The sequence below is a fragment of the Podarcis melisellensis genome (assembly GCF_964234715.1).
Source record: "Podarcis melisellensis genome assembly, chromosome: 10".
Taxonomy (NCBI): Eukaryota; Metazoa; Chordata; class Lepidosauria; order Squamata; family Lacertidae; genus Podarcis; species Podarcis melisellensis.
The window spans coordinates 9,751,233-9,776,072 of NC_138542.1; the positions used below are offsets into that span (position 1 = coordinate 9,751,233).

General features: G+C 46.1%; 1 protein-coding gene and 1 pseudogene across 3 annotated transcripts in view; one reads left to right on the forward strand and one right to left on the reverse strand.

Annotated features, from left to right (window-relative positions):
• TRABD (TraB domain containing) overlaps positions 1-14,869 on the reverse strand; it is a 33,705-nt gene extending 18,836 nt beyond the window's left edge. For both annotated transcript variants that reach the window (XM_081927866.1, XM_081927867.1), the window contains exons 1-3: positions 14,644-14,869; positions 4,083-4,145; positions 2,312-2,390 (exon numbers count right to left, since the gene is read on the reverse strand). In XM_081927866.1, coding sequence (XP_081783992.1) covers positions 2,312-2,390; positions 4,083-4,106 — 103 coding nt within the window. In that variant the 5' untranslated portion in view covers positions 4,107-4,145; positions 14,644-14,869. The remainder of the gene's footprint in view (positions 1-2,311; positions 2,391-4,082; positions 4,146-14,643) is intronic.
• A 6,234-nt stretch (positions 14,870-21,103) lies between these two features.
• Positions 21,104-23,291, forward strand: LOC309379091 (tetraspanin-7 pseudogene; annotated as a pseudogene). The gene has a single exon. The product of its transcript is annotated as a tetraspanin-7 pseudogene (transcript).
• The last annotated feature ends 1,549 nt before the right edge of the window (positions 23,292-24,840 follow it).

The following is a 24,840-nucleotide window of genomic DNA, read 5'->3' on the forward strand; positions in this document are numbered from 1 at the left end:
ACCACAGTCGTACCTTGGGTTCTCGAACGAGATCTGTTCCAGAAGCCTGTCTGACTTCCAAAAGCATTTGAAAACCAAGGCGCGGCTTCCGATGGGCTGCAGGAGCTGCCGGTACTCAATCGGAAGCCGTGGAAGCAGCAGTTTGGACGTTCGGCTTCCAAAAAAACCGTTCGCAAACCGGAACGCTCACTTCCAGATTTGCAGCGTTCGGGAGCCAAACCGTCCGAGTCACAAGGTGTTTGAGAATCAAGGTACGACTGTATAATGTTTAAAGGGAGCCAAACCGTCCGAGTCACAAGGTGTTTGAGAATCAAGGTACGACTGTATAATGTTTAAATGTAGCCAAAACGTTCGAGTCACAAGGCGTTCGAGAACCAATGTATGACTGTGCAATGTTTAAATGGGGCTAGGTCAAAGTTTTGACCATAAACATTCTGGTGACAAATGGGAGGGTTTCAGACTAAGTGTGTGTGTTTGAAAAATATCCCCAAACCACCAACTTTCTTGCCCTCCCCCCCCCCCCCGCTCACTTCATGTTTGCAGCAACGTTGCCCCCTGCCTGGCCCCAATCCAGAGCTGGTGCCAATTAAAAACAAAAACACAGCAGGAGCTTCTTATAGAAGCAATATTGTCACAGTGCTAATCAGATCTGGCTCCATGAAGTCACCAAGCCATACCAGAGGGACGGTGAGGCTTGCTTCCTTGACTCTGAATAGACAGGCATTGTCAAGATAATTCTCAGGCTGCTCCCCATCAAACTGGGGATGGTTTAGGGGGTGGAGTTGAACTTTGAGGAATTTTTTTTCACAAAATACTTCCTGCTTTGGCGCCGACACAGTTTATAATTCATGTGTTATACAGCATTAACCTTTGTTTTAGGAACAGTCTGTTTTCTTACAAGATCTCTACACAGGATAACATTAATGCTATTATAAATATGGCATTATACTTTTATTTTGGGGGGGGGGGGTTGGGGAATGTAAACTGCCTTCAGAGGACTGTACGGCCCTAAAAGGCAAAACACAAATGTCTGAAATAAATATATGGATCAACTTTATCTGTTTTATCACATTAATTTATAACTGCCTTCCCTCCAAAGATCTATTTTGTCCTCACAACAACCCTGTGAAATAAATTTAGTTCAGAAATGCTGGCTGGCTCCAAATCGTGAGGTTAGCATCCTTGATACCTAAGTGCCCAGAATCAGCAACATCCCATCAAGAGAGTAATTCTCTACCCAGCATACTGGGTTTTCCATAAGCAGCTTGATGATTCCATTGGAGCTGAAAATATTGCTCTACAGAACTCCGCTCAACTGGTTTAAGTACACCATGAAATTCTGTATCGAAAGGCAGGGCCAAAATATTTCAGCTAGTCATCTAATTAAAATAGGACCCAAACACATTGCTGGTGATAATACTCCGAAGAGTGGTACCCAGAGAAGATGTGGTGCCCACAGTCCCCCGCCTCATTAACTTAAAGCACAATTCTATGCATGCTTTCTCCAAAGCAATTTCCAGGGTGCTCAATGGGATTTAGGCAGGTGGTGCTGTGGTCTAAACCACTGAGCCTCTTGGGCTTGCCGATCAGAAGGTCGGCGGTTCGAATCCCTGCAACGGGGTGAGTTCCCGTTGCTCTGTCCCAGCTCCTGCCAACCTAGTGCAAGTAGATAAATAGGTACCACTGCGGCGGAAAGGTAAACGGCGTTTCTGTGAGCTGTGGTTTCCGTCACAGTGTCCCATTGCGTCAGAAGTCATGCTGGCCACATGACCTGGAAAGCAAACGCCAGCTCCCTTGGCCTGAAAGCGAGATGAACGCTGCAACCCCATAGTCGCCTTTGACTGGACTTAACCGCCATGGGGTCCTTTACCTTTTTTACTACCTAGAAAGTGTGTTTAGGATTTCAGGCTTAGACATTGTGCTCATGCTAGTTAAGTATTCCAATGTGCCTTAGGATCTCGCCCACACATGCATTACAACAAGATGGCAGCTTGGACTGTACCACTGAAGGTTCATTTCTGAATGCCTCCCTGACAAGAAAAAACAAAAACATCAAGGGAAAAGGTCCCAGCTGCCCACTTTCCTGGTTGCCACTGGTCCTTAGAGACAATTGCTCAAAACACGACTATCATCACTCCACATACTGGAATGGTGCAGTCCATTCTAAAGTGGTACAGTCCATTCTACCAAGCTCTGCCACTGCATAGGTAGACTTAACCCTCACCCACCCCAAACTCTAGCCATTAACTGCTTTAAACCAAGACAAGACGTAGGAGGCAAAATGGCTTTGCTATCCACAACTATAACATACAAATATTTGACGCAATGCCGGCAGCTTCCTTCGGCTCATCTCCTTGTGCCTCGGGTGAAGGCGCTGGTTCTGCAGCCATCTGTGTTGGTTTAAAAAAAAGGGGTGAATGGTCTGAGTGGAAAGAAGAGCTTGAATAAAGCATGTTTTGTGCACGGATAAATCGACGATTATAACAAATGTTAGAAGCTGATAAACTTAAAACACAGTCTGGGCTGCAAGGCAAGTTTGTTTTGCATCTTGTAGCACAATTGCTTCACTTTGTGGAGATCTATGCTAGAATTTGGGACACAGGTGGTGCTGTGGGTTAAAGCCTCAGCGCCTAGGACTTGCTGATCGAAAGGTCGGCGGTTCGAATCCCTGCTGCGGGGTGCGCTCCCGCTGCTCGGTCCCAGCGCCTGCCAACCTAGCAGTTCGAAAGCACCTCCGGGTGCAAGTAGATAAATAGGGACCGCTTACCAGCGGGAAGGTAAACGGCGTTTCCGTGTGCAGCTCTGGCTCGCCAGAGCAGCGATGTCACGCTGGCCACGTGACCCGGAAGTGTCTCCGGACAGCGCTGGCCCCTGGCCTCTTGAGTGAGATGGGCGCACAACCCCAGAGTCTGTCAAGACTGGCCCGTACGGGCAGGGGTATCTTTACCTTTACCTTATGCTAGAATTATGTGGCTCTGATTTCAAGTCACTAGCAGCTCAAGATACATCTGTAGGGTTTGTGTGAGGGCTCAGCAAAACAAGCACACTATCTCTGCTATCTTGCTGGGCATAAATTAAGCCCATACTTCTTTCTCCATAGAAGACAATGGGTGAGTGCACATATTTGCTCATTGGGGTGTATTAGTGGTGTTAATAATAATAATAATAATAATAATAATAATAATAATAATAATAATATTTTTATTATTTATACCCCACCCATCTGGCTGGGTTTCCCCAGCCACTCTGGGCAGCTCCCAACAGAATATTAAAAACACGATAAAACATCGAACATTAAAAACTTCCCTAAACAGGGCTCCTTTCAGATACAAAAGTAGCCATGAGACATGTTGGGTTTTTAAATTAAAAAAAATACATAAAATTCCCCATAATGCAACACACCCATAGATTCACAAATTACATAAGGCAGAAATGGGAGCCTGTGGCCCACTAGGGGTTCCAGTGGTACCTCAGGTTAAGTACTTAATTGGTTCCGGAGGTCCGTACTTAACCTGAAACTGTTCTTAACCTGAAGCACCACTTTAGCTAATGGGGCCTCCTGCTGCTGCTGCGCCGCCGGAGCACAATTTCTGTTCTCATCCTGAAGCAAAGTTCTTAACCTGAAGCACTATTTCTGGGTTAGTGGAGTCTGTAACCTGAAGCGTATGTAACCTGAGGTACCACAGTATTTTATAGAGATATGAGAACCAGCGTCACTTATCTATCTCCAAGAGAAGGCCTAGCTCCCATCATCCCTGACCATTGGTCATGCTGGCTGAGGCTGATGGGACCTGGAACTTAACATTTGCAGGAATTTAACATTTGCCCTTTCTACCCTGGATAAGGCAGAAGGCTGCAGAGCAAGCAAAACAATACATTAAACTTCTTATCGGGTTAGTTGCTGCCTACAAGAAATACATGCCACAGTGACTCAAGCTTCTCTCTCAAAAGATCTCAGCGTGCTTTGGTTTTCTGCTTCTGCAGCTCAAACACAGCAGCCCCTCAGAAATTTTGTTAATCCAAAATGCCCAGTGAAGCGTCTTCCGCTCTCCACACAGGATGTTGCTGTTCCCAAAATTTACCTCCTGCTGCTGTTCCCCCTCCATTACGAGAATGTTCTTTAAATTCCACCAGCCAGATCAGACCTGCAAAACATTAAAAGAGGGGTAGAGAAGTTCAGCGGTAATAATTAGCAAGGTGTGAAGTATGCATTTAAAAAGACTTAACGATTGGCTAGTGTTTGGCAGTATAGATCTGCACAAATGTTGTTATTGAAATACACAAAAGCGGTGATACACGACGTAACGATTGTCTCTGTTGCCAACCTGGCTTTTTGTGCCTATTGATTCATTCAAAAAGGTGGAAAGATAAATATATAGGGAAGCCTGAGCCTGAACATTCTGTCCAGAGGCAATTAGCAGGAACATGAAGCTTGGTCAAACATAGTTAGAGGCCACATTTCAGTTACTTCCTCTCCTTCTTCCTCCTGAAAGAGAACCCATCTTCCTCATGTCAGAAACACAAGAATACAAAGAAAGCACTCTCATCTGCTCAGCTGGTTCAGTATTGTTTCATAAACCATTTCCTACCAACAACCCCCCCACAGCATAAGCCAAAGCACACCATCCATCTGGTTAAAAAAAGATAATTCTGCAATAAACGAATTAGTCATTAGGATGCTAGAAAGGCTATTTGATGCATACCAGACTAACCCAGCAAGCTTTCTGAAAGTTGTCAAGAGTTTAAAGTTGTTGGTTTTTAATATATATATAAAAAGAAGAAGAAGAAGAGTTTGGATTTGATATCCCGCTTTATCACTACCCAAAGGAGTCTCACAAGGGGCTTACATTCTCCTATCCCTTTCTCCCCCACAACAAACACTCTGTGAGGTGAGTGAGGCTGAGATACATCAGAGAAGTGTGACTAGCCCAAGGTCACCCAGCAGCTGCATGTGGAGGAGCGGAGACGCGAACCCGGTTCCCCAGATTACAAGACTACCGCTCTTAACCACTACACCACACTGGCTCATCAGAACAACTTCTTTAAAGCCAAAACTTTCACCAGCGGCCTGGGTGGTATGTAGGGCTGGGCGATATATCAATAAAACCGGTTTGAAGTCCATATAATGATATCAGTTTCATATTGTTTTTAGAAAATATTTTTATTAACCAATTTCAACATAACAATTTGTCAATCCTCATAATCAATTACATTATTCCCCCCCAACCCTCTAGTTTTTTTTTTTACAAATGTCAATTTAAACTTTTTTTCAATTCATTATATCAGTTCTATCAGTTTCATAATTTTTGACCTTGCAATATATTGCAAACATGGGGTGTGGGTGGGTGTGCTATGCAAAAACCATGCAGCTAGCCAATGCCTCCATATAGCTCTATTCTTATTTCAGGTATAGTGATATATCAGTATATCACAATGCTTAGCTGGTGGTACATCACGATATTGAAAACGAGCTATCACCCAGCCTTAATGGTAAACTTGTGGCACATGTGTCATTCATAGCATGTGTAGTATTCTTGGACTGGAGCAAGAAGAGTTGTATTCCTACCTGTCTTGTCTTTGCAGTTCTACTCCTAGTTCTCTGACTCAGTAGGCAGCAGGCAGTTCATCCAGGTACTGCCCATGTACTTTAGCTCACAGTCCAACGGCACACCCATTTTTAACCTCTTCTTTTTGCACACACACTCGCTCATCAAGGGTGAGCTGTAATAGTCACTCAAAGTAACCCTCTGTATGAGCATCTTGTCTGTGACCAGCAGTTAAGCCCAGGGTGATTTGAAGTCCTCGCATTAATAGAGAACTTTGCACGAGCACAAAACCCACTTGCAGCCAACGTCGCAAAGTTGTCTTTGCACAAAAAGAGCAACTCATTGAACTGCCGTCTGGTAGGGCCCTCACAGGTAAACTTTTCGAAAGCAAGGTTATCCAAATTTTGGTTCCCCGTTACCACTGAGTATCCTGAGCTTGCCAAAGAAGCCGTATCTGTGTTGTGATCATTTGGGAAGTGCGTATCTTTGCAAGACAGGTTTTTCAGCAGTGACTACTATGAAGGTGAAACAGAAAAGCAGGCTATGTTATCAATAACCAGATTATGTTTGACATAACCTGCAATATGCAAGCTCAGCCATCCCACGGATATGTGCCATAATGTCCTTTAACATGAAAAGAAAACTATTAAATATACTCGTGGTTTGTTATAACTTACATGACTTGTGCAACTGTACAATTCAGGGCTGGGCGATGTTGGGCTTTCAACATGGCGGTGTTTCGTCAGCCAAACATTGTCGCTTGGCAATAAGCTGAGATGTTGAAAAAAGCTGCACTGGCCCCAGCCAGGTGAAACTGCTGGAGGCAGTTGAGGTGCTTTCACCATAGTGCCTCTTGGGCTGCGGCCAATACAGCTGGTCCTAGCCTATTGCTCAGCTGGAGGGCGGAAAGGCTCCTGTCCCCAGCTGAGTGAGCCCTGAGGCCCCTGCCGCTTGTGTGCAACCAGCAGGGGCCTCAGGGCTCCTTGGCCAGGCTGCCTCTGCCTTCGCTGGCGTGGGGGGTGGGCGATCTACCTTGTCCGCTTGCCCCCCCACTCCCCAAAGACGGACCAAGCGGCAATAGCCAAGCGCACAGAACTGTCAGGCTCTATGTGTTTGACTGCCTTCGCCTGTGCAGGTCTCTTTCCTCGTTCACCCCAGGAGGAAGGACACAGCCCACCCTCCCAAGCGAAGTCTGCAAGGCGTGGGGTGCAAAGATCACCCCATCCACACCTTGTGGAGAGGGGCTGCTGGAGAGTGCTGGGCCAGCAGCAGCATCAAAGAGCCCCTACACCACTTGCCTGCCTTCCACTGGGAGGAAAGGCGTAAGATACCCTCCCAGAGGAAGGCCGCTGGACAGTAGCCAAGCAAGGCCGCAGCCCTGACCCCACTCCTACTCTCGTGCAAGCAGGAGTGGGGTTGGGGCTCTCTCAGGTGGGAAGGGCAGGCTTCACACTCCTCTCCCATAATCAGTTCTTGGTCCCCTCTCCAGCCCTGCAGAGGAGATTTGGGGAAGTGGGAGGGCAGAAGAGGGAAATCTGCACTGGTCCCAAAACTGCACTAGATGAATGCCACCCTCTGAATAACTTGTATAACTAACATTAATATTTCAATGAATTCCACATGAACCAGGGCATTATATACATCTCTGCTTGGGATGCCTCAGATAATGGTTATAAAAGAGCCAAATGTGCAGTTAAAATGCATGAAACCAACAGCTGCTGAAGACCTGGTCCAAGTCTACCCGGGTCCGGCTGTGGACAGGATCCGTGCATTGCAGGCAGCTGCATTAGGAGACCCTTGAAGTCCCTTGCAAACTCTACGATTCTAACCTAAGGTCCAAAATTTATGTGACAACAAATCAATGGGTCACCACACCAGGTAAATGTGGACTTGTTCGTCGCCATACCAAAAAGGTTGGGAACCGCTGTCCTAAAAATCACTAATTCTGTTCCCCATGTTCACAATGGCTCATTTTTAATGCTACTTACTTTTGGGAGTGATGTGTGAGGGGATATGCCTTCTAAGAAGACAACACTTTAACATAACTATAGAAGTTAAGACTTGTACACAAGGAAGATACGCATACATACAATTATGCTTTGTCAACTACATTCAGTGCCCATAATTTTAATGGATTTTTCAGCCGTGGCAAAGGCAGAAAATCAAAGTTTTGGTTCAGTTTTCCTGAACGGCAGGGATATTCTCAGAAGCTTTCAGTAGTCAGCACTTACGACTACTACTCCCATGCAGAAGGATGAAAAGAATGGAAAGGAAAACTGTGTATTTAATGCAATGTGTAGTTTGGTCCTTGGTCTTATGGCTTTGCATAGCAGCACCGGCTGCACCAGTCTTTTGCAGACGCACACATCAGGATCATCCAGATCTAGACAGATAATGAAGATAAGAGCTGCCGCAATGAGCTACATCAGAGGGGTATCTGGCCAAGGGGGTGGTGAGTACTGGGTGAATCAGCGGAAGCTTCTTGGAAGCAGAACAACTGCAGCATAGCCCTTCCTTTGCTGGAAATGGACCAAACAAGATTAGGAATTGCACTGAAACATCGCACCAAGTTGATGGGAATGATGGAGCCACATTCAATGAGCTTCATGGCTAAGTGGGGATTCGAACCCAGCTCTTCCAGGTCCTAGCCCAACCCTCTAACCATTACGCCACACTGGTTCGCTTGTAGAGGGGATAAAAGGTGAGGAAGGGTAGGCAATTTCTGGCCGCAGCACTTTGCAGAAGGACAGTAAAAAAAACCAAAAAACCACACACACACACACACACGCAGCAAATGAAAGCAACGAAATCATTATACAGGTACAGTGGTACCTCAGGTTAAGTACTTAATTCGTTTCAGAGGTCTGTACTTAACCTGAAACTGTTCTTAACCTGAAGCACCACTTTAGCTAATGGGGCCTCCTGCTGCTGCCGCACCGCCGGAACACGATTTTTGTTCTCATCCTGAAGCAAAGTTCTTAACCTGAAGCACTATCTGGGTTAGCGGAGTCTGTAACCTGAAGCATATGTAACCTGAAGCGTATGTAACCTGAAGCACCACTGTTTATAGTTGTTCCGAAATAATTTACTGTATTTTTCGCTCTATAAGACGCACCAGACCACAAGACGCACCTAGTTTTTGGAGGAGGAAAACAAAAAAATATTCTGAATCTCAGAAGCCAGAACAGCAAGAGGGATTGCTGCGCAGTGAAAGCAGCAATCCCTCTTGCTGTTCTGGCTTCTGGGATAGCTGTGCAGCCTGCATTCGCCCCATAAGACGCACACACACTTCCCCTTACTTTTTAGGAGGGAAAAAGTGAGTCTTATAGAGCAATAAATACGGTATGTCCTTCGTGCAGTTCCATGCCTAATATTTTGTAGGCAACACTTCTTTACAGACCATGTGCTTTGGGTTCTCCTTACGCCCTATTCTGAAGTTATGACGTGTGTGTATCCATAGCAGTAAGGAGAGGAGGAATGGCTGCTGGGAGGAGAGCAAAGAGAAGAAACGCCATGGTGCATCTGGCAAAGCAAAACCAGACGCCTCTTCTGCCCCAGCTGCAATAAAACTTGTCTCTTCCATATCAGTCTCTACAGCCACAGCAAGCGCTATAACTCTCCAGCTGTTTGTCCCCGAAGCAGCGCTCTTCCATGAGATTATAGAATTATAGAACTGGAAGGAATCATCTAGTCTAACACCTTGCAATGCACAAATATGCAGCTGTTTCTTATAGGGATTGAACCTTGGTGCAACCAGCACATTGTTGTAACCAACTGGAGATGGGATGGATGCTAACAACCGATGTGTGAGATCAACACACGCTCTGCCTTTGCATGAATATCTGCAGGACAGCTGCCTTTGTATGTACAGTTGTACAAACACCTTTGCACACTAAACCTGTGGACACTAGGAGTGCTAGACAACATGCACAACACCAGGGAGACTTGAAGTTTGTATTGCCTGCTTTCCATTCACACACTGATTTTGGTCTTACACCTGAGTATAACTTCAGAAAAGGGATCCACTCTCTCTTACCACTATTAAAACCCATGGTAGACTGTGCTACATTTAGGTTTCAATGACATTCAACATCAACTGGTTGAATATAACAGATAAAAGAAATCTCTACAGCAAACAAATTTTTAAATCTGCCTTGCCACCCAACCCTGAAACTTGATTTTTTTGCTCTTATACAAAAATTGCAACCCTGGGATCGACCAGGCTAGGACAACTGATTACACATTTGTCTTGCTGTTTTCTGAGAAATACCAGTGTATCCTCTCTTTTATCTTAATACAGAACCTATTGGATAGATAATAGTAAAAGTACTTTTCCAACTTGGTTGAGAATGAATATTTGGTTCCTAAATAATTTTTCCCTCACGCATTAAATCAACCAGAGCAAGAAATGAGATTTCATCGTCAGACCAGTCACACTGGTTTTGAACCAATGGAAGTTCTTCAAAATACTTGACGTTCACTAACGCAAGCCAAGACATAATTAAGACAGTGGAACGATCATCCTGATGAGTTCGTCTCCCATCAAACCAGCTTGTCTTCCCAGCTCAAGATTATCATTTTATGTGCTTTCCAGTCCTTGTGAAACCTGCTGAACTAGACCAAGGTCATATTTAAGGGGAGGAGAAGCAAAAGCTACTTAAGGATAAAATACATGCCACTAATCCACCACGCAGGGGAGGAGGATTGGAAGGCCCAGTCCAGAACAGTTCCACCACAGCTGTCTGATGGTACCACCACTCTGCTGGTGCAAAGCTCCCCCATTCTACCCACCAAAAGTGTAGGTGAGTGGAAATATTGCTGGCAGGAACTTGGAAGCCCTGAAATGGAACATGGTGTACTGTCATTATTTGATGGCATAAGGCCTGAGCACTATGGCAGTTGAAGGAACAAGCAATGGGGCTAGGGATGTGGATATACCAATCCTTCATGCCCTGCCAGGCTTTGAATTGCTCTGCTAATTTGTAGCGCACACATTAGATAAACGTCTGGCGTTCTGCATGATGGTGCAAGGAGAATATTGGCATTTATCTCATCTTGAGGACATTGGAGTACAGTGTGTGCTAGCAGCAGATAAAGGTGTGTTTCCTCATGCATCTGCCTTGAGTATTATAGAGTACAGTCATACCTCGGGTTGAAGTAGCTTCAGGTTAAGCATTTTCAGGTTGCACTCCACGGCGACCCGGAAGTAACGGAGCGCGTTACTTCCGGGTTTCGCCGCTCATGCATACGCTCAAAATGACATCACGCGCATGTGCGGAAGCGGCAAAACGCGACCCGCGCAGTCGCGTGTTACGTTCTACTCAGGATGCGAACGGGGCTCTGGAACGGATTCCGTTCACATCCAGAGGTCCCACTCTACATGTACTGTACCTGCTCATATGCAACATGTTAGTTAAAAGGCCCGGATAATTCACTGCAGTATATCATGAGTGACCTCCATGTGGCCTGCATGTCACACAGAGCCTAATACCACTTCCTGGAAGGTTAGGAAAATGAACAAAATAGAATTTACACTTTTCACAACCCTTAAGAATTTGAAACATTCACTTTAGATGCCTTTCACCCAATAACTTTATGTTAGCTCCTTGGAACTTGAGGCATTGAGTATTCTCTGGGGGGTGGAACAGCTGGGCGTGTTCCAACACAACAGCTTGCCAGGTCTCAGCTGGCAGACTAACCCAACTGACTATTCAGAAGCTACATATGTTGGGAGGCTGAATTTTTGCAAGCTCAACCGTCTCCAGAACTGGGCTGACCTGCACCTTGCCTTTGGGTGAGGCGATAAAGAGGGGTTTCTAGAACAGTGTTCGCCCAAATTTGGACTACAGTTCCCATCATCCCTGACCACTAGCTAGGGATGATGGGAGTTGTAGTCTAAAAACAGCTGGAGACCCAAGTTTGTGAAACCCTGTTCTAGACTATTCAGCACACCAAGGCTGACATCTAGGTCAGTTTCACTACAGTTGGCATGGTCACCTGAAAGCACCCTGAAGCCTTTGCCAACCCGGCACTCTCCAAATGTTTTGGACTACAGCTCCCATCAGCCCCAGTCAGTTGTAGTCCACACTAAACAATCAAGTTCTTACAAATATGGGGTGGGTATTATGTGGCACCTGCAGTAGCGCAAGTTCTGCAAATCTTAAGAGACTGGCATGCGTAGGGTAAATCAATCTTGTAGGTAAACTGGTCCCAAATTGCTAAGGTCTTATATACTGACAGTAACACCTTGAACTTGGCCCAGGAACAAATTCGCAACCAGTGCAAACTCTGACCACATGTGTTATATGCTGACTCCCTCCTATCAGCAATTGTGCTGCAGCATTCTGCAATAACTGCAGCTTCCGCATCAAGCGCAAGGGATGCCCCATGCAGAGTGCATTGCAGTAATCCAGTCTTGAAGCAACCAATGCATGTGCTACTGTTGAACCAGTCACAGTTGGGTCAAAGGCACTTCTAGCCACTGAGGCTACCTGAGCCTCCAGTGACAGAAGCAACCCTTCTTCCAAACCGCAAACTTGTTCCTTCAGGGGGAGTGCAACCCCATTCAGGGTAGGCAACGGACCAATTTCTTGGACACAGCAGCTACTCACCCACAGTGCCTCCTTCTTGCCAGGACTGAAGCTCAGTTTGTTTTTCTCCTCCATTTCCCCCCTGCGTCTAGACCAGTGTTTCCCAACCTTGTGCCTCCAGCTGTTTTTGAACTACAACGCCCATCATCCCTGACTAGCAAGACCAGTGGCAAGGGATGATGGGAATTGTAGTCCAAAAACAGCTGGAGGCACAAGGTTGGGAAACACTGGTCTAGACAATGGCCCAGCGATTGTACAGCCTCTCCCGATTCAGATGTTATGGAGAAATCAAGCTGAGTGTCATCAGTATACTGACAGCACCTCGCCCCAAAACTCCTAATGATTGCTCCCATAGGTTTCATGTCGATATTAAATAGTACTGGAGAGAAAGCACTACTCTCTGGACTCGGTCCTGAAGGTAGGATTGGAACCACTGTAATACAATGCCCTCAGTTCCCCACAGCTGGTCCAGGAGGACACCATGGTCAATGGTACCAAACACTGCCGAGAGGTCAAGAAGCAGGAGCAAGGTTGCACTCCTTCTGTCCTGCTCTCACCCATCAGGGTGACCAAGGGTGACTCAGTTCCATGGACAGGCCTGAACCCTGGAATGGAGCTAAATAATCTGTGTCCTCCAAGAATGCCATGGTCCTCTCCCCTGCCTTCCCCAAACGGGGTATTGATAACTGGCCAATAGTTGTCCCGATTCAAAGGGTCCAGAGCTGGTTTCTTTAGAAGTGGTCGTACCACTGCCTCTTTCAATGTAGCAGGGACCACCCCTTTAAGCAGTGACGTGTTAGCTAAACTCTGCACCCAACCATATGGTAACAACTTTTGCTGATTGCAAGGTATAAGAAAGCTTTTAGGCATAACACAGTACAACTAAGTCAAAACTTAAGAACACATGGGATTGCCTTCAGTCCAACATAGGCTTCCCCAACCTGGTGCCCTCCAGATGTTTTGGACTTCCACCACCCCTGACCATTGGTCATGCTGGCTACGGCTGGTGGGAGTTAGGGTCCAAAACATGTCAGGAAGACTGATCCAGTGAGCCATTTTGAGTTTTGCTTAAATTTCTGCAACAATTCTGAGTTACCTTACTGTTAAGATAATACAGTGGTAGCTCAGTTTAAGAACAGCTTAGTTTATGAACAACTTGGATTAAGAATGCTGCAAACTCGGAAGTATGTGTTTTGGTTTGTGAACTTTGTCTTGGAAGCAGAAAATGTTTCATTTCCTGTTGAGTATAAATTAAGTCCCCCGCTGCTATGGGAAAGCACGCCTTGGTTTAAGAACGCTTTGGTTTAAGAACAGACTTAAACCAAGGTACCACTGTACTATCGTATTTCACAAATGCCTCAATGTTTGCTCTTACAAAAAACCCACCAAGAGATCGCACAAAATTTCCCCATTCTATTCCTCCAATAAACCAGGTAGTTTTAGATGAATCAAGGCTGTATCATAACAATGGCGGGGCTACTCCACAATTCCAGTATAAATTTATTTCCGAGACAAGCTGTCCACACTGCCTGTATGAGGCCAGATGTTCTCTGTAACACAACATTGGTTATGACACGAAAGGAAATTGACGTTTTCAATCCAAGTGGCTGAAACAATCTCTCCGGTTTTTGTTCAAAATCAACTGCATTTGCAAGGCAGCGTCATCACCCAGTAACACACGTGGCCGAGAAATATGCTTTGCTCGCTAGAAGAATAGTTAGTACAGGACGACCTGCGATCTAATCAAACTATGCACGCTGTTCTAAAATAAAAGCCCAGAAGCGCTGTGTCCCCAGTTAATTAAGTTCCTAGGGCATGACATACTACGCTCCTAGTCCCTGGAAAAATAATTTAAAATAAAATCGGAGGTGGTGGTGGAGGAAAGGAAGTGGTGGTTGAAGACACATATCCATCAGATGAGGCCGCATTTTCTCTGCCCTCGCCACAAGTATGACACACACTTTTCAAAGCAGTATTGTTACAGCTTCTGCCTTCGCTCGCACCAAAAAGCAGGCCCACCCAGGAAAGTTTGTGCGCTTTCCAAGCCAGCGAAAACTTAAACCTTAGGGGCGAATCTGCAGCCTTCCAAACACGAGGCAACACTTGCTGAGCTGGGGCAAAAGGGGGGGAAAAGTTAAAAAAACGGACAGCATTTCAAACTCCCACCCCAAAATGAAAAATGCAAACACACACAAAATCCCATTTGCTAGGGAACTCCCAAGAAGTAGGAGTTCCTTTTGCAAACTCCTTCCCTTCCCCTCTTGATTCCTGGCCATTTTGAAAGAAAGGAAGGGGAGAAAAAGAGAGGGAATGTTGTCGCTGTCGCTGCTGTTGTTGTCGCCTGACCCCCCCTCGCAGCAGGACTTGTGTCGCGGTGGCACAGCGACAATGAGGCGCGCGCTCCTGGGCGCGCAAGGCGAGGCGAGGCAGCCGGGTCTCCTTCCCTGCGCGCGCCCACCCAAGGGTCTCTCTCCCTCCTCGCCCCACACTTCGCCCCCCTGACTTACTTGGCAAGCCGAGCCCCCCCTCTCCGCGCAGGGTGCTTTCGGTGGGGCGGCGGGGGGGGGGAAGGAAGCTACCAGCCCGAGCTTGGAGACGTCGGCGTCGCTTGGAGAGGACCCCAGCTCGCTCCAAGGAGACCCGAAAGGGAGGCGAGCCCTCCAGGTACTCGCGGCCACATTAGCCCGACAACATGTTGGTATTAGTCATTCATAGAGGGAGGGGAGGAAGGCGGGGAGGGAGTGGGGGGGTGGAGGCACCTCCGCGGTGCATTCTGGGAGCTGTAGTTCGGCCTCGCTTCCTGCCCCCGGCCCCGCGCAGGCCAAGGGCGGAGGGAAGGAGAGGCGACTACATCTCCCAAAGTGCGCCGCGGGAAGCGCACTGCCTTGCCTGTCTTGGACTGAATCGGGAGGGGTGCTTTTTTAGATGATAGATAGATAGATAGATAGATAGATAGATAGATAGATAGATAGATAGATAGATGATAGATAGATAGATAGATAGATAGATAGATGATAGATAGATAGATAGATAGATAGATAGATAGATAGATAGATAGATAGATAGATAGATATAGATAGATGATAGATAGATAGATAGATAGATAGATAGATAGATAGATAGATGATAGATGTTTCCTCTGTCGAAGAAATAAATAAGCACAGGAACCAAGAGGGCAAAAACTTTTTAAAAAGAATGACCACTGTAAGCAGATGTTTTAAAACATTGGCAGGATTTTAATCTATGGATACTGTGCCAAATATAGATTATGGGATAACGCGCAGTTGGAAAGGTTGACAATAGGACCCGTGGAGGGGATGGGGGGGGAAGTCTCGAGATATTGTACAGAGGCACCTGTATACGTACGGATATGCATTTGGATTGTTATAAATTTATATTTGTAAAATCAAATAAAAATGATTTTAAAAATGAATGAAAAAATAAATAAATTTAAAAAAAAGAAGAAAAAGTAGAGGGGCAAGGGGTAAGGATGATGATAAACTCACCTGGGAGCTTCCGCAACTGGTTGTGCAAAGGTGCCCCAGAATTGCATCGTTGGAGTGTTGGATTTTTCCAGCTTTCCGAATTGCAACAAAAACAAGGGGTGCTGGAAAGTTGTGACGTGGCTTGGGCACTTGAATGGTGCTTCGGTTAAATTAATGGAATTTAGTTTTGCTTGGGAAGTAAAATGTGTGTAAGACTGCATAGAAATCATTAAAAAATGATTGCCGAGCACTTGCAGTTGTTATTGTTATTTAGCATTTCCTGACATTTTCAGAAGGTAAAATTAAAATCTGTTGGCTTTCCGAAAGCAGTTTATATGCTTCTTGATCAAATGTAAACTTACAAAGTTAAAAGTTGTCCAGTCACTAATAGCAGTAAGAATAATTCCACTATTTGTACCCCGCCCATCTAACTGCATTGCCCCCTTTGGGCAGCTTCCAACATATACAAAAACATAATAAAACTTTAAAAACTTTAAATTTTAAAGATTAAAAATAATAGCAGGTTTGACTTCCTCACACCTGAAAACATATTTTTAACACCCCTTGCTGAAAAAATTTGCAAAAATTGTACCCCCTCCAAATGCCCTACAAACCTGTTCCAGTCTGATCCTTTGCGTCCTGTAATTCCAGCAGAGTTTGCTCCTGAGTAAGCGCAGGTTGGATTGAGGCTTTCCCAGTGGCGTGGGGGGTGCAGGGGGGGCCGGGCGCACCGGGCGCAACATCTGGGGGGGGCGCTCGCACTCGCAGCTCTCTGCCCCTACCTGGCTCACTCACTCTCTCTCACTGCAGTGCTGGCTGTTGAATTCGATCTGCCCACTGTGGAGGGGGTGGGTCCCAGGCGTGTGGTGCGAAGAGAGAGCGAGGGACTACCTGGGGGAGGGACAGTGCAGCGGCCGCCCAGCGCAGCGCTGAGCGCGGGAGAGAACCACACCAGACCAGACCAGGCAGCAGCAAGAAGAAGCTGGCAGCGGCGGCAGGTTAGGGGTTAGGGGGCGCAAATTACTTGCCTTGCCCCGGGTTAGGGGGCGCAAATTACTTGCCTTGCCCCGGGTGCTGACAACCCACGCTACGCCGCTGGGCTTTCCATCAGCAGGCGGCAAGATGGCAAGAGAGGGAAAGTTGCAGGGCGAGGGGTGTTTGTGTTTTAAGGCTTTAGCCTTTAAATAGGTATGGTTTTTAAGGCTACCTGTCAGAATGGCAGCAACATTGGTCCATGATGAACCTCAGGAGGGAAGTCATTCCATAGGCGTAGGGCCACCACAGAGAAGGCCCTTCTCACACTCCACCCCAGACCTCACTTGGTGTTGAGACTAAAAGCAGGGTATCCTTTGTTGATCTCAATAATTGCTCAGGTTGATACAGTACAAGGACATTCTTTCAAATATTTGGACCCTAAGTCATTTGGAGCTTTCTGTGTCACCAGAAGCACCTTGAATAGGACTTGAAAGGCAAGTGGCAACTAGTACAATTCTTTCAAAACTGATGTTACAGGAGATCAGCCTGTGGTGCTTCTTAACACCTTGGCTGTTGTACCAGTTGTTATTTCCAAAATCTTTTCAGGGGTAGCCCCATGTAGAGTACATTACTATAGTCCAATCTGGAAGTTACCAAAATGTGGGTACAATATCCTGGAACAGCTGTAGTTGATGAGCTACAACTACTGACCACTGAGCCTTCAACAGCAACGTTGGTAAACGGTAAAGGACCCCTGGATGGTGAAGTCCAGTCAAAGGCAACTATGGGGTGTGGCGCTCATCTCACTTTCAGGCCGAGGGAGCCGGCATTTGTCAACAGACAGCTTTCTGGGTCGTGTGGCCAGCAGGACTAAACCGCTTCTGGCACAACAGAACACTGTGATGGAAACCAGGGCGCATGGAAATGCCGTTTACCCGCCACAGTGGTACCTATTTATCTGCTTGCACAAGCTTGCTATCGAACTGCTAGGAGGTTGGCAGGAGCTGGAACAGAGCAACGGGAGCTCACTCTGTCATGGAGATTCGAACCACTGACCTTTTGATCGGCAAGCCCAAGAAGCTCAGTGGTTTAGACCACAGTGCCACCCATATCCCACTGACCCTCCTTTGACAACATTGACACCAGCAGCACCCCCAAACAACAAACCTGCTCTTATTAAGATTGCCGCACCATGGAGAACAAGATGTCCTACCAATTTCCTGATTTGAAATCTCACTGTCCACAGAACCTCCATTTATCTGAATTCGGCTTCAGTTCATTGGTCTACATCCATTGGTTCAGAAACTGTACTGCCTCTCCTAACTCATCTGGGAGTACGTCCCATTGAACTCTGTCCTCTAAGCTGTCTAGGGCATGATTTACTCCCAAGAAGACCCATTTATCCTAAATAGCACACAATAAGGCAAACATATACATTCATTTTTTTAAAAAAAGAATGTAATGAAATTCTGCAGGAAGCTCTTAGAAATATGAAATGATCAATACTTGGGGAGATTTTTAATCATATTGACTTTTTAAATCACTTTTTAAAATGTAAAATTTTTTAACTTTAAATTTTAAAGTAAGTCCCTCATGTTTCATATAATATTAAAGTCCATGAAGTTCTGAAGAGATTGGTATTTTTAGCTTTGAAATATCGCAATTCTGGCCTGAGCTTTTAAGGCTTCTGTGTAGTCCTGCAAAGGCCAAAATTATCCGTTTTTTTGAAATTCCAGTTGGCCGTTAATGCAGGACATACTCTTTTTAATGCTATCTTCTGGATAGCATCACAGTCAGTTGGAGACTGGGGAGCATTTGGAGTATACAAAACTTTGCATGCTGTATTCTGCCTTGTTATATTTTTATGAAAGTGCGGGTTATAAATACTTTGAAAAATAAATAAGAGGGAAGAGATTTTCCCCAGGGTTCTGCTAGTAGCCACACGGAGAGGCCTAGCTGCCCAAAATGCAATTAAAGAGTCTCTAATTGTTTAGTAGATTAATTTCAGCTTTTCCATAGCTGAAACAGCACATCTGTTTTCTCCTTTCCAGATGTGACGCAGACCGTTTTAACGTCCTTATGATTTTACTTTTAAAACTTTAATAACCTGAAATTTGGCATCCAGTATCAGGAAAACCTGTCACAGGAGAGACACAAAACGCAAACAGAAACTATATTTACTTATTTCCATTTTATAGACAGGCACGCTGAAAGTACAGGCTGGCTTTTGAGAGGCAAATGGTTTATCTTAAATGGGTCACTAGAGGGAGCTTACATCGCCTTTTTAGTGGTACGCAGCATACCTGAATACATTTAATCCTGTGGGCTAACAGCCTAAAATGCTTCCATATATCATTATTATCTTCACCAAGGCCTCCAGAGAACCATATGATCCTTAGCAACGTACACGGCAGGTAGATAATACAACATTGTGTGCCCAGCCTTCCCCATTCTGCAAGCCTAAAAAAATAATGGTTTGTCTGAGATCAGATTCCCCCCCGCCCCCCGGTATGGAATCATGGATTTATTAATGTGTGTTTTGAGAAAAGCAACACCTACTGCAATTCTAAGCGATGTGTCTGGTATACGGCATAGGACTCCCAAGTAGGAGAATTTGTTTTGGATTAGATCCAGTTCATCTCTACTAGAGCTAGGGTACCCCAGATTGCAGCACCACACATTTCTGTAATAATAGAGTGCCATTTGCATGCTAATTGGAATATTATAATATTTCCCAGGGGGTATCCAACAAGTATCGGATCCAGTGGCCCTTTTCCCCAACAGACTTAAATGCACAATAATCTGCATTCCCTCCCCCCATCGCACCACTGGTAGTACTAAAAAAAATGAAAAACCTGTACTTTTTTCAAAGCTCCCTGGAAAAACTCGGCAATCAGTATGTGAGATCAGCAGTTTGTACTATTCATAGTGAAGGCAAGAAATGCGTGTGGCTTAATGATTTACAGGTAATCGTTGCTTTAACCAACCAAATAAATTGTATTTCGCACTCCCTGGTTCCAAGCTGTGGTGTTCCATAGGTCTGATGTAGTTTGCATGAGCACCGGAGACTTGTTTTATTATCAGAAAAACACAAACAGAACATAGGGATGCCAAATAGCACAGAGCAGTCTACATTAGGGAAAAAGCACTGAGCTAGCCCCATGGACTTTGTAGTGAAATGAAGATGAAAGAGCCTTCTCCTTTCTGGGAAAAGCCACGCCATGATGGCAGTGTTGCCATGTGAAGACTTCAGTACGTAACATTTATGGTCAGATATAATAAATGGAAAGGGATGCGGGTGGCGCTGTGGGTTAAACCACAGAGCCTAGGGCTTGCTGATCAGAAGGTCGACAGTTCGAATCCCCGCAACGGGGTCAGCTCCCGTTGCTCGGTCCCTGCTCCTGCCCACCTAGCAGTTCGAAAGCACAAAGTGCAAGTAGATAAATAGGTACCGCTCCAACGGGAAGGTAAACGGCATTTCCGTGTGCTGCTCTGGTTTGCTGGAAGTGGCTTAGTCATGCTGGCCACATGACCCGGAAGCTGTACGCCGGCTCCCTTGGCCAATAAAGTGAGATGAGTGCTGCAACCCCAGAGTCATCCGCGACTGGACTGGTCAGGGGTCCCTTTACCTTTCATTCAATAATAATAATAATCTCCTTGGTTCAGGGGCCACATAACCCCATACCCTTCTATTTCTCTGATGAAAATAGGGACCTCCTAAGGAAAAGCAGGGGCGCAGGTGGCACTGTGGGTTAAACCACGGAGCCTAGGAATTGCCGATCAGAAGGTTGGCAGTTCGAATCCCCACAACGGGGTACACCGGCTCCCTCAGCCAATAAAGCGAGATGAGTGACACAACCCTAGAGTCGGCCACGACTTGACCTAATGGTCAGGGGTCCCTTTACCCTTTTAAGGAAAAGCAGGACATTCCAGGATCAAATCAGAAACCAGGACAGCTACTGTAAGTCTGGGACTGTCCCTGTAAAATAGCGACACTTGGAGGGTCTGCACTGATCAGATCCAGACCTGCTAAGGTTCAGCAAGGTGGTGGTCTCATACAGTCTTTCTTTGTTGGGCCTTATGTTCCAATTAGCATGCTGCTTCCCCCCCTTTTTTCTTTTTTTGCAGCCTCTCTGAAGAAACAAATAAAATAAAATCATGTTTTTTCCTTGAGCTCCAGGGCAACTGCATAGTCATGAGTATATTTTCTGGAGGGAAACTCAACAGGTATTGGATAACAGCTGTGGAATGAAATAAAAGATTCCCTTTTTTGTGAAGGTTCTTAAAATTACTCTCCGGTGCCCATCTCTGTATGCTGATACATGACTAGGAAACATTTGCTATTTGGTGAATGCAATCTGGGATGCCGATATCTTGTGTCCAGGACTAATCTTGCCCAGCCAGCTGCAAAACCCTTTCATTTTATAGCTTGCAACTCCCAAGAAAAGAGCAAGTTATACAGCCCTGTTCTCATCATGCCATAAATCTAAACAGTCTATTTATTTCAGCCTCCTGGAAAGCCGTACCACTTGCTATTCATGAATGGTGGCAGAGCAGTGAAGAAAAGTGGGTGTTTAGATCAGGGATCCTTGTTATCTCATGGCAGTAACCTGGTTTTTTCTGATGTACTTCTCCCCCCTTAGATTAATGCTTGAAATAGTGTAAACTCTGGGAATGGCTGGTTGCAAGACTCTCATTCATCTCCATAATACAGCACAGGAGTCACCAGATGTTCTGTATCCGTAAGGATACGGTAGCTCCATGGAATTTACCTTATGGAGCAAAACAGCTGTACAATATTCTTCCTTCTTCTTTATTTATTTTTAACTCTGACAGTCTTTACCTACATCTGAAAGTTATCAGCACAGTCTATGGCAAGAAGCAACATTCCCCCTTTCAGGAATGGGGAAATCTTTTAACATGAGTGTTTCACCACCGGTTGAGATGCACCGGGAAATCTTGCAATCTTTGGCTAAAAAGAAGGTATGTAACATTTATATATTATCTCTTGAGAGGGGAAGGATCAAAGTTGAAGAGCTACCTGCCCGCTTTGCAGGAAAAACGAGCTCCCCGTTACTGAGGCTGAATTTCCTCTGTGGCAGCTGAATGAAAAGCAATCTCTGAGCTACAAAAGCTTGCGTGAATTGGGGAACCAGAGCCCATGACGGACAAATTAGCAGCTGACATACCAAGGCGGAGCGTGCAACTGTAGAGGCAAGGACAGGAGTGTCTGGAGTGATTGAGAGACAATTCTGGCAGGAGGCAGTCCTGCTCTCTGTCAAAAGCCGCTTTTACTACAACCAGGGCAGCAATTTGACCAGAGAGCCTGTCCAACTGGTTTTGCGCTGTGCAATCTTCTTTGCATTCTGCGGAATAGGGAGAAAGAGACTGGTATCTTGAGTTCTGACCAGGTGAAGCAGGCAGAGATTTCTGAACATTTCTCTCCGTGAGAGCTGCTCTAGCATCCCTGCAACAACGTCCACTGGTTGTGGAGCTGCTGAACCCCAAAGAACACCATCCCAGTTCCATCGTCTGGCAAGAGCATGCATTCAGCATTTCATACTTGGGGTCCCGAGTGAAGGTGTTCACCATTGCCCAGCTTGCAAGGTGGAGGAGATTAACCAAAACTTCAAGGAAAAACCATCTAAAGGTGGCATCACAGAGCATCAGTCAGCTTCAAGGAGCATCAGTCGGCAGGACCAGGTGCCACTTCCTTCCTCCATACCGGTTATAAGCACCTAGGAGATTTTATCAACCGTCGCCAGAAAGGTACCATGGCTGTGCTCAAGCTTTTCCTCATGGCTTTCAGCTTTGTCTTCTGGGCAGCGGGGCTCACCATGGTTACCCTTGGCATTTGGGCCAAGATTTCCCTGGGCACCTACTTGGTGCTCTCCACCAACCAATACCCAAACACCTCCTTCATTTTGTTGGCGACCGGCGCAGCTGTCATCGTGTGGGGCTTCCTGGGCTGCTTCAGCGCCGCCACCGAACACCGATGCCTGCTGCGCACTTATGGGAGCTTTCAGTTGGCGGTGCTGGCCGCTGGCTTAGCGGCGGGCCTCTCCAGCTTGTTCTACCGCAAGGATATCGCCGAAGGCTTCCAGAACGGCCTCCGCGAAGCCATACGCTCCTACGCAGAGGACGAGGAGAAGGCCGAGGCTCTGGATTCCGTCCAGCGCACCCTCGACTGCTGCGGGGTGGAAGGTTACCGCGACTGGTTTTCCTCGCCATGGTCTATGGAGCAACAGCCACCCAACGGCTCCGTGCCCGCGAGCTGCTGCAGGGCACGCAAAAAGTGCCTGCACAGCCCTCTCCCTTTCGGCACCCGGGGAATTTACCGCGACGGGTGCTACAGCAAGGTCTACAATTTCGTCAGCGACAACATGTTCTACATTGCCACGGCGGCCCTTGGGCTGGCACTCATGCAGGTGGTGGGCATCATCTTGGCTTGCTTGCTGGCTGCTCGGGTCCCGCCCCACGCCCAGCCACCCGGAGGCACCATCCCACACTGAATATGGCTCGTAGCTCACTCGGACGCAGCTCTGAGATTGTGGAAGGTACTGTGGCCCCACCACAAACCCTCCAACCACACTCTCTGCATGCATTCCCAAGGCACCTCAATGATCTCTCCCCCCCCCCAAAATTTATTTGATTAAATCTCCAGAAATCCCACATACAATTCCAATACAGTGGTACCCCTGGTTGCGGAGCGCCGTATCTGCGCAGGTGCGCGGCGCGATTTAGCACTTCTGCGCATGCGCGAGCGGTGAAACCCGGAAGTAACCCTTTCCAGTACTTCCGGGTCGCTGTGGGACGCAACCTGAAAAAACGTATCATGAAGCAAACGTAACATGAGGTATGGCTGTACATTAAAAAACCCCAGCTTCTATATTATTGACTTCCCATCCCATTGTCCATGATGTTTTCCTTGTCCCCCCTGCTGTGCTGCATCCTGTCTCCACCCCCTTTTTTATAATCATAACACAAGAGTCTCTAATTCTTTCTGTTGCTCATCATCTTAATCCTGCTCACGGATTCTTCATATTTTCATATTTCTTCAAATAATCCGAAAAGGGCTTCCATTCTTCAAAAAAGACAAGCATCATTAAATTCTCTTATTTTAGCTGTTAGCTTTGCTGGATCGACGTGGTCCCTAACTTTGCTTATCCATTCTTCTTTAGTGGGAACTTCTTTGTTTTCCCATTTCTGAGCATAAAGGATCCTAGCTGCTGTGGTTGCATACATAAACAAATTAACCATCTTTCTGGCACGGCACCTCATTATCTTTGCAATTGGTTCCCCCTGTAACCCCCTCCTAATTCTCCTTCTACCTACCATCAGTGACACTGTGCCAGGGAACCTGGCTAAATCTCCCCCTTTTTATCTCTCTCTTTTTCTGCAAGATGGACCAATTCCTAATTTTTTCCCCTGAAATGTTTTTCCATCCACCCACACTGAACCCCTTCAATGCCTTCAGAAGACACGAATGGCAGCAACAGCTTTCATTCTGCCCAACTTTATTTTGCCCACTTTACTGGTAGCAGCGGGATGTGTGTGTGTGTGTTTGTTTGTGTCAATCATCCCCTCCACCTACAAATCTGCTCTCAGCTTTGGTGCTTCTTTATATAAAACGGTGGGAAGAAAAGCAAACTCATAAATTTTCCTTGTCCCAAGACATTTGCCATAAAGTTTCACCGTGTTTTGAGTCATGGAAGGAAAATGGGAGGGAATGGATCAAACATCGAGGGGAAGACAGAGATCTGAACAGTTACTGACGGGAAGAAAGCAGGAGAATGGCCTTTGTTGCTTTCCTTTGGGAGGGCAAAGGAAAATTGAAGATCAGAAAGGAAGAAAACTCTTGAGAACGAAGAGGCGGAAAGGGCAGAACTTTGAGCTCTCTGTTATTTAATCATGCAAGACCAGATGAGGTGAGATGCATTTCTTTGCAATGTAAAATGGTGTTGATGTTTTCTGAAAGGGGCTTATCTTAGAAAAATAATAGTCCAGTACAATTTTCAGAAGGTGAAAATAATCTCAAAGGGCCCTTTGTGTAGTCCTAATATGATAGAAAAGTTAATTCCTGGCAAAACACATGCCAATCCCGGTGGCCAATGGGCTGTGTTTCTCTCCAAACTGCAGCCAAGAAAACTTGCCCTGAATGCAATTTCTAAACCTTTGTGTTGTGTTTTTGTATATGATGCTTCCTCCCTATGCACCTGTGGTGTTCTGCATCTTTGTGTTGTT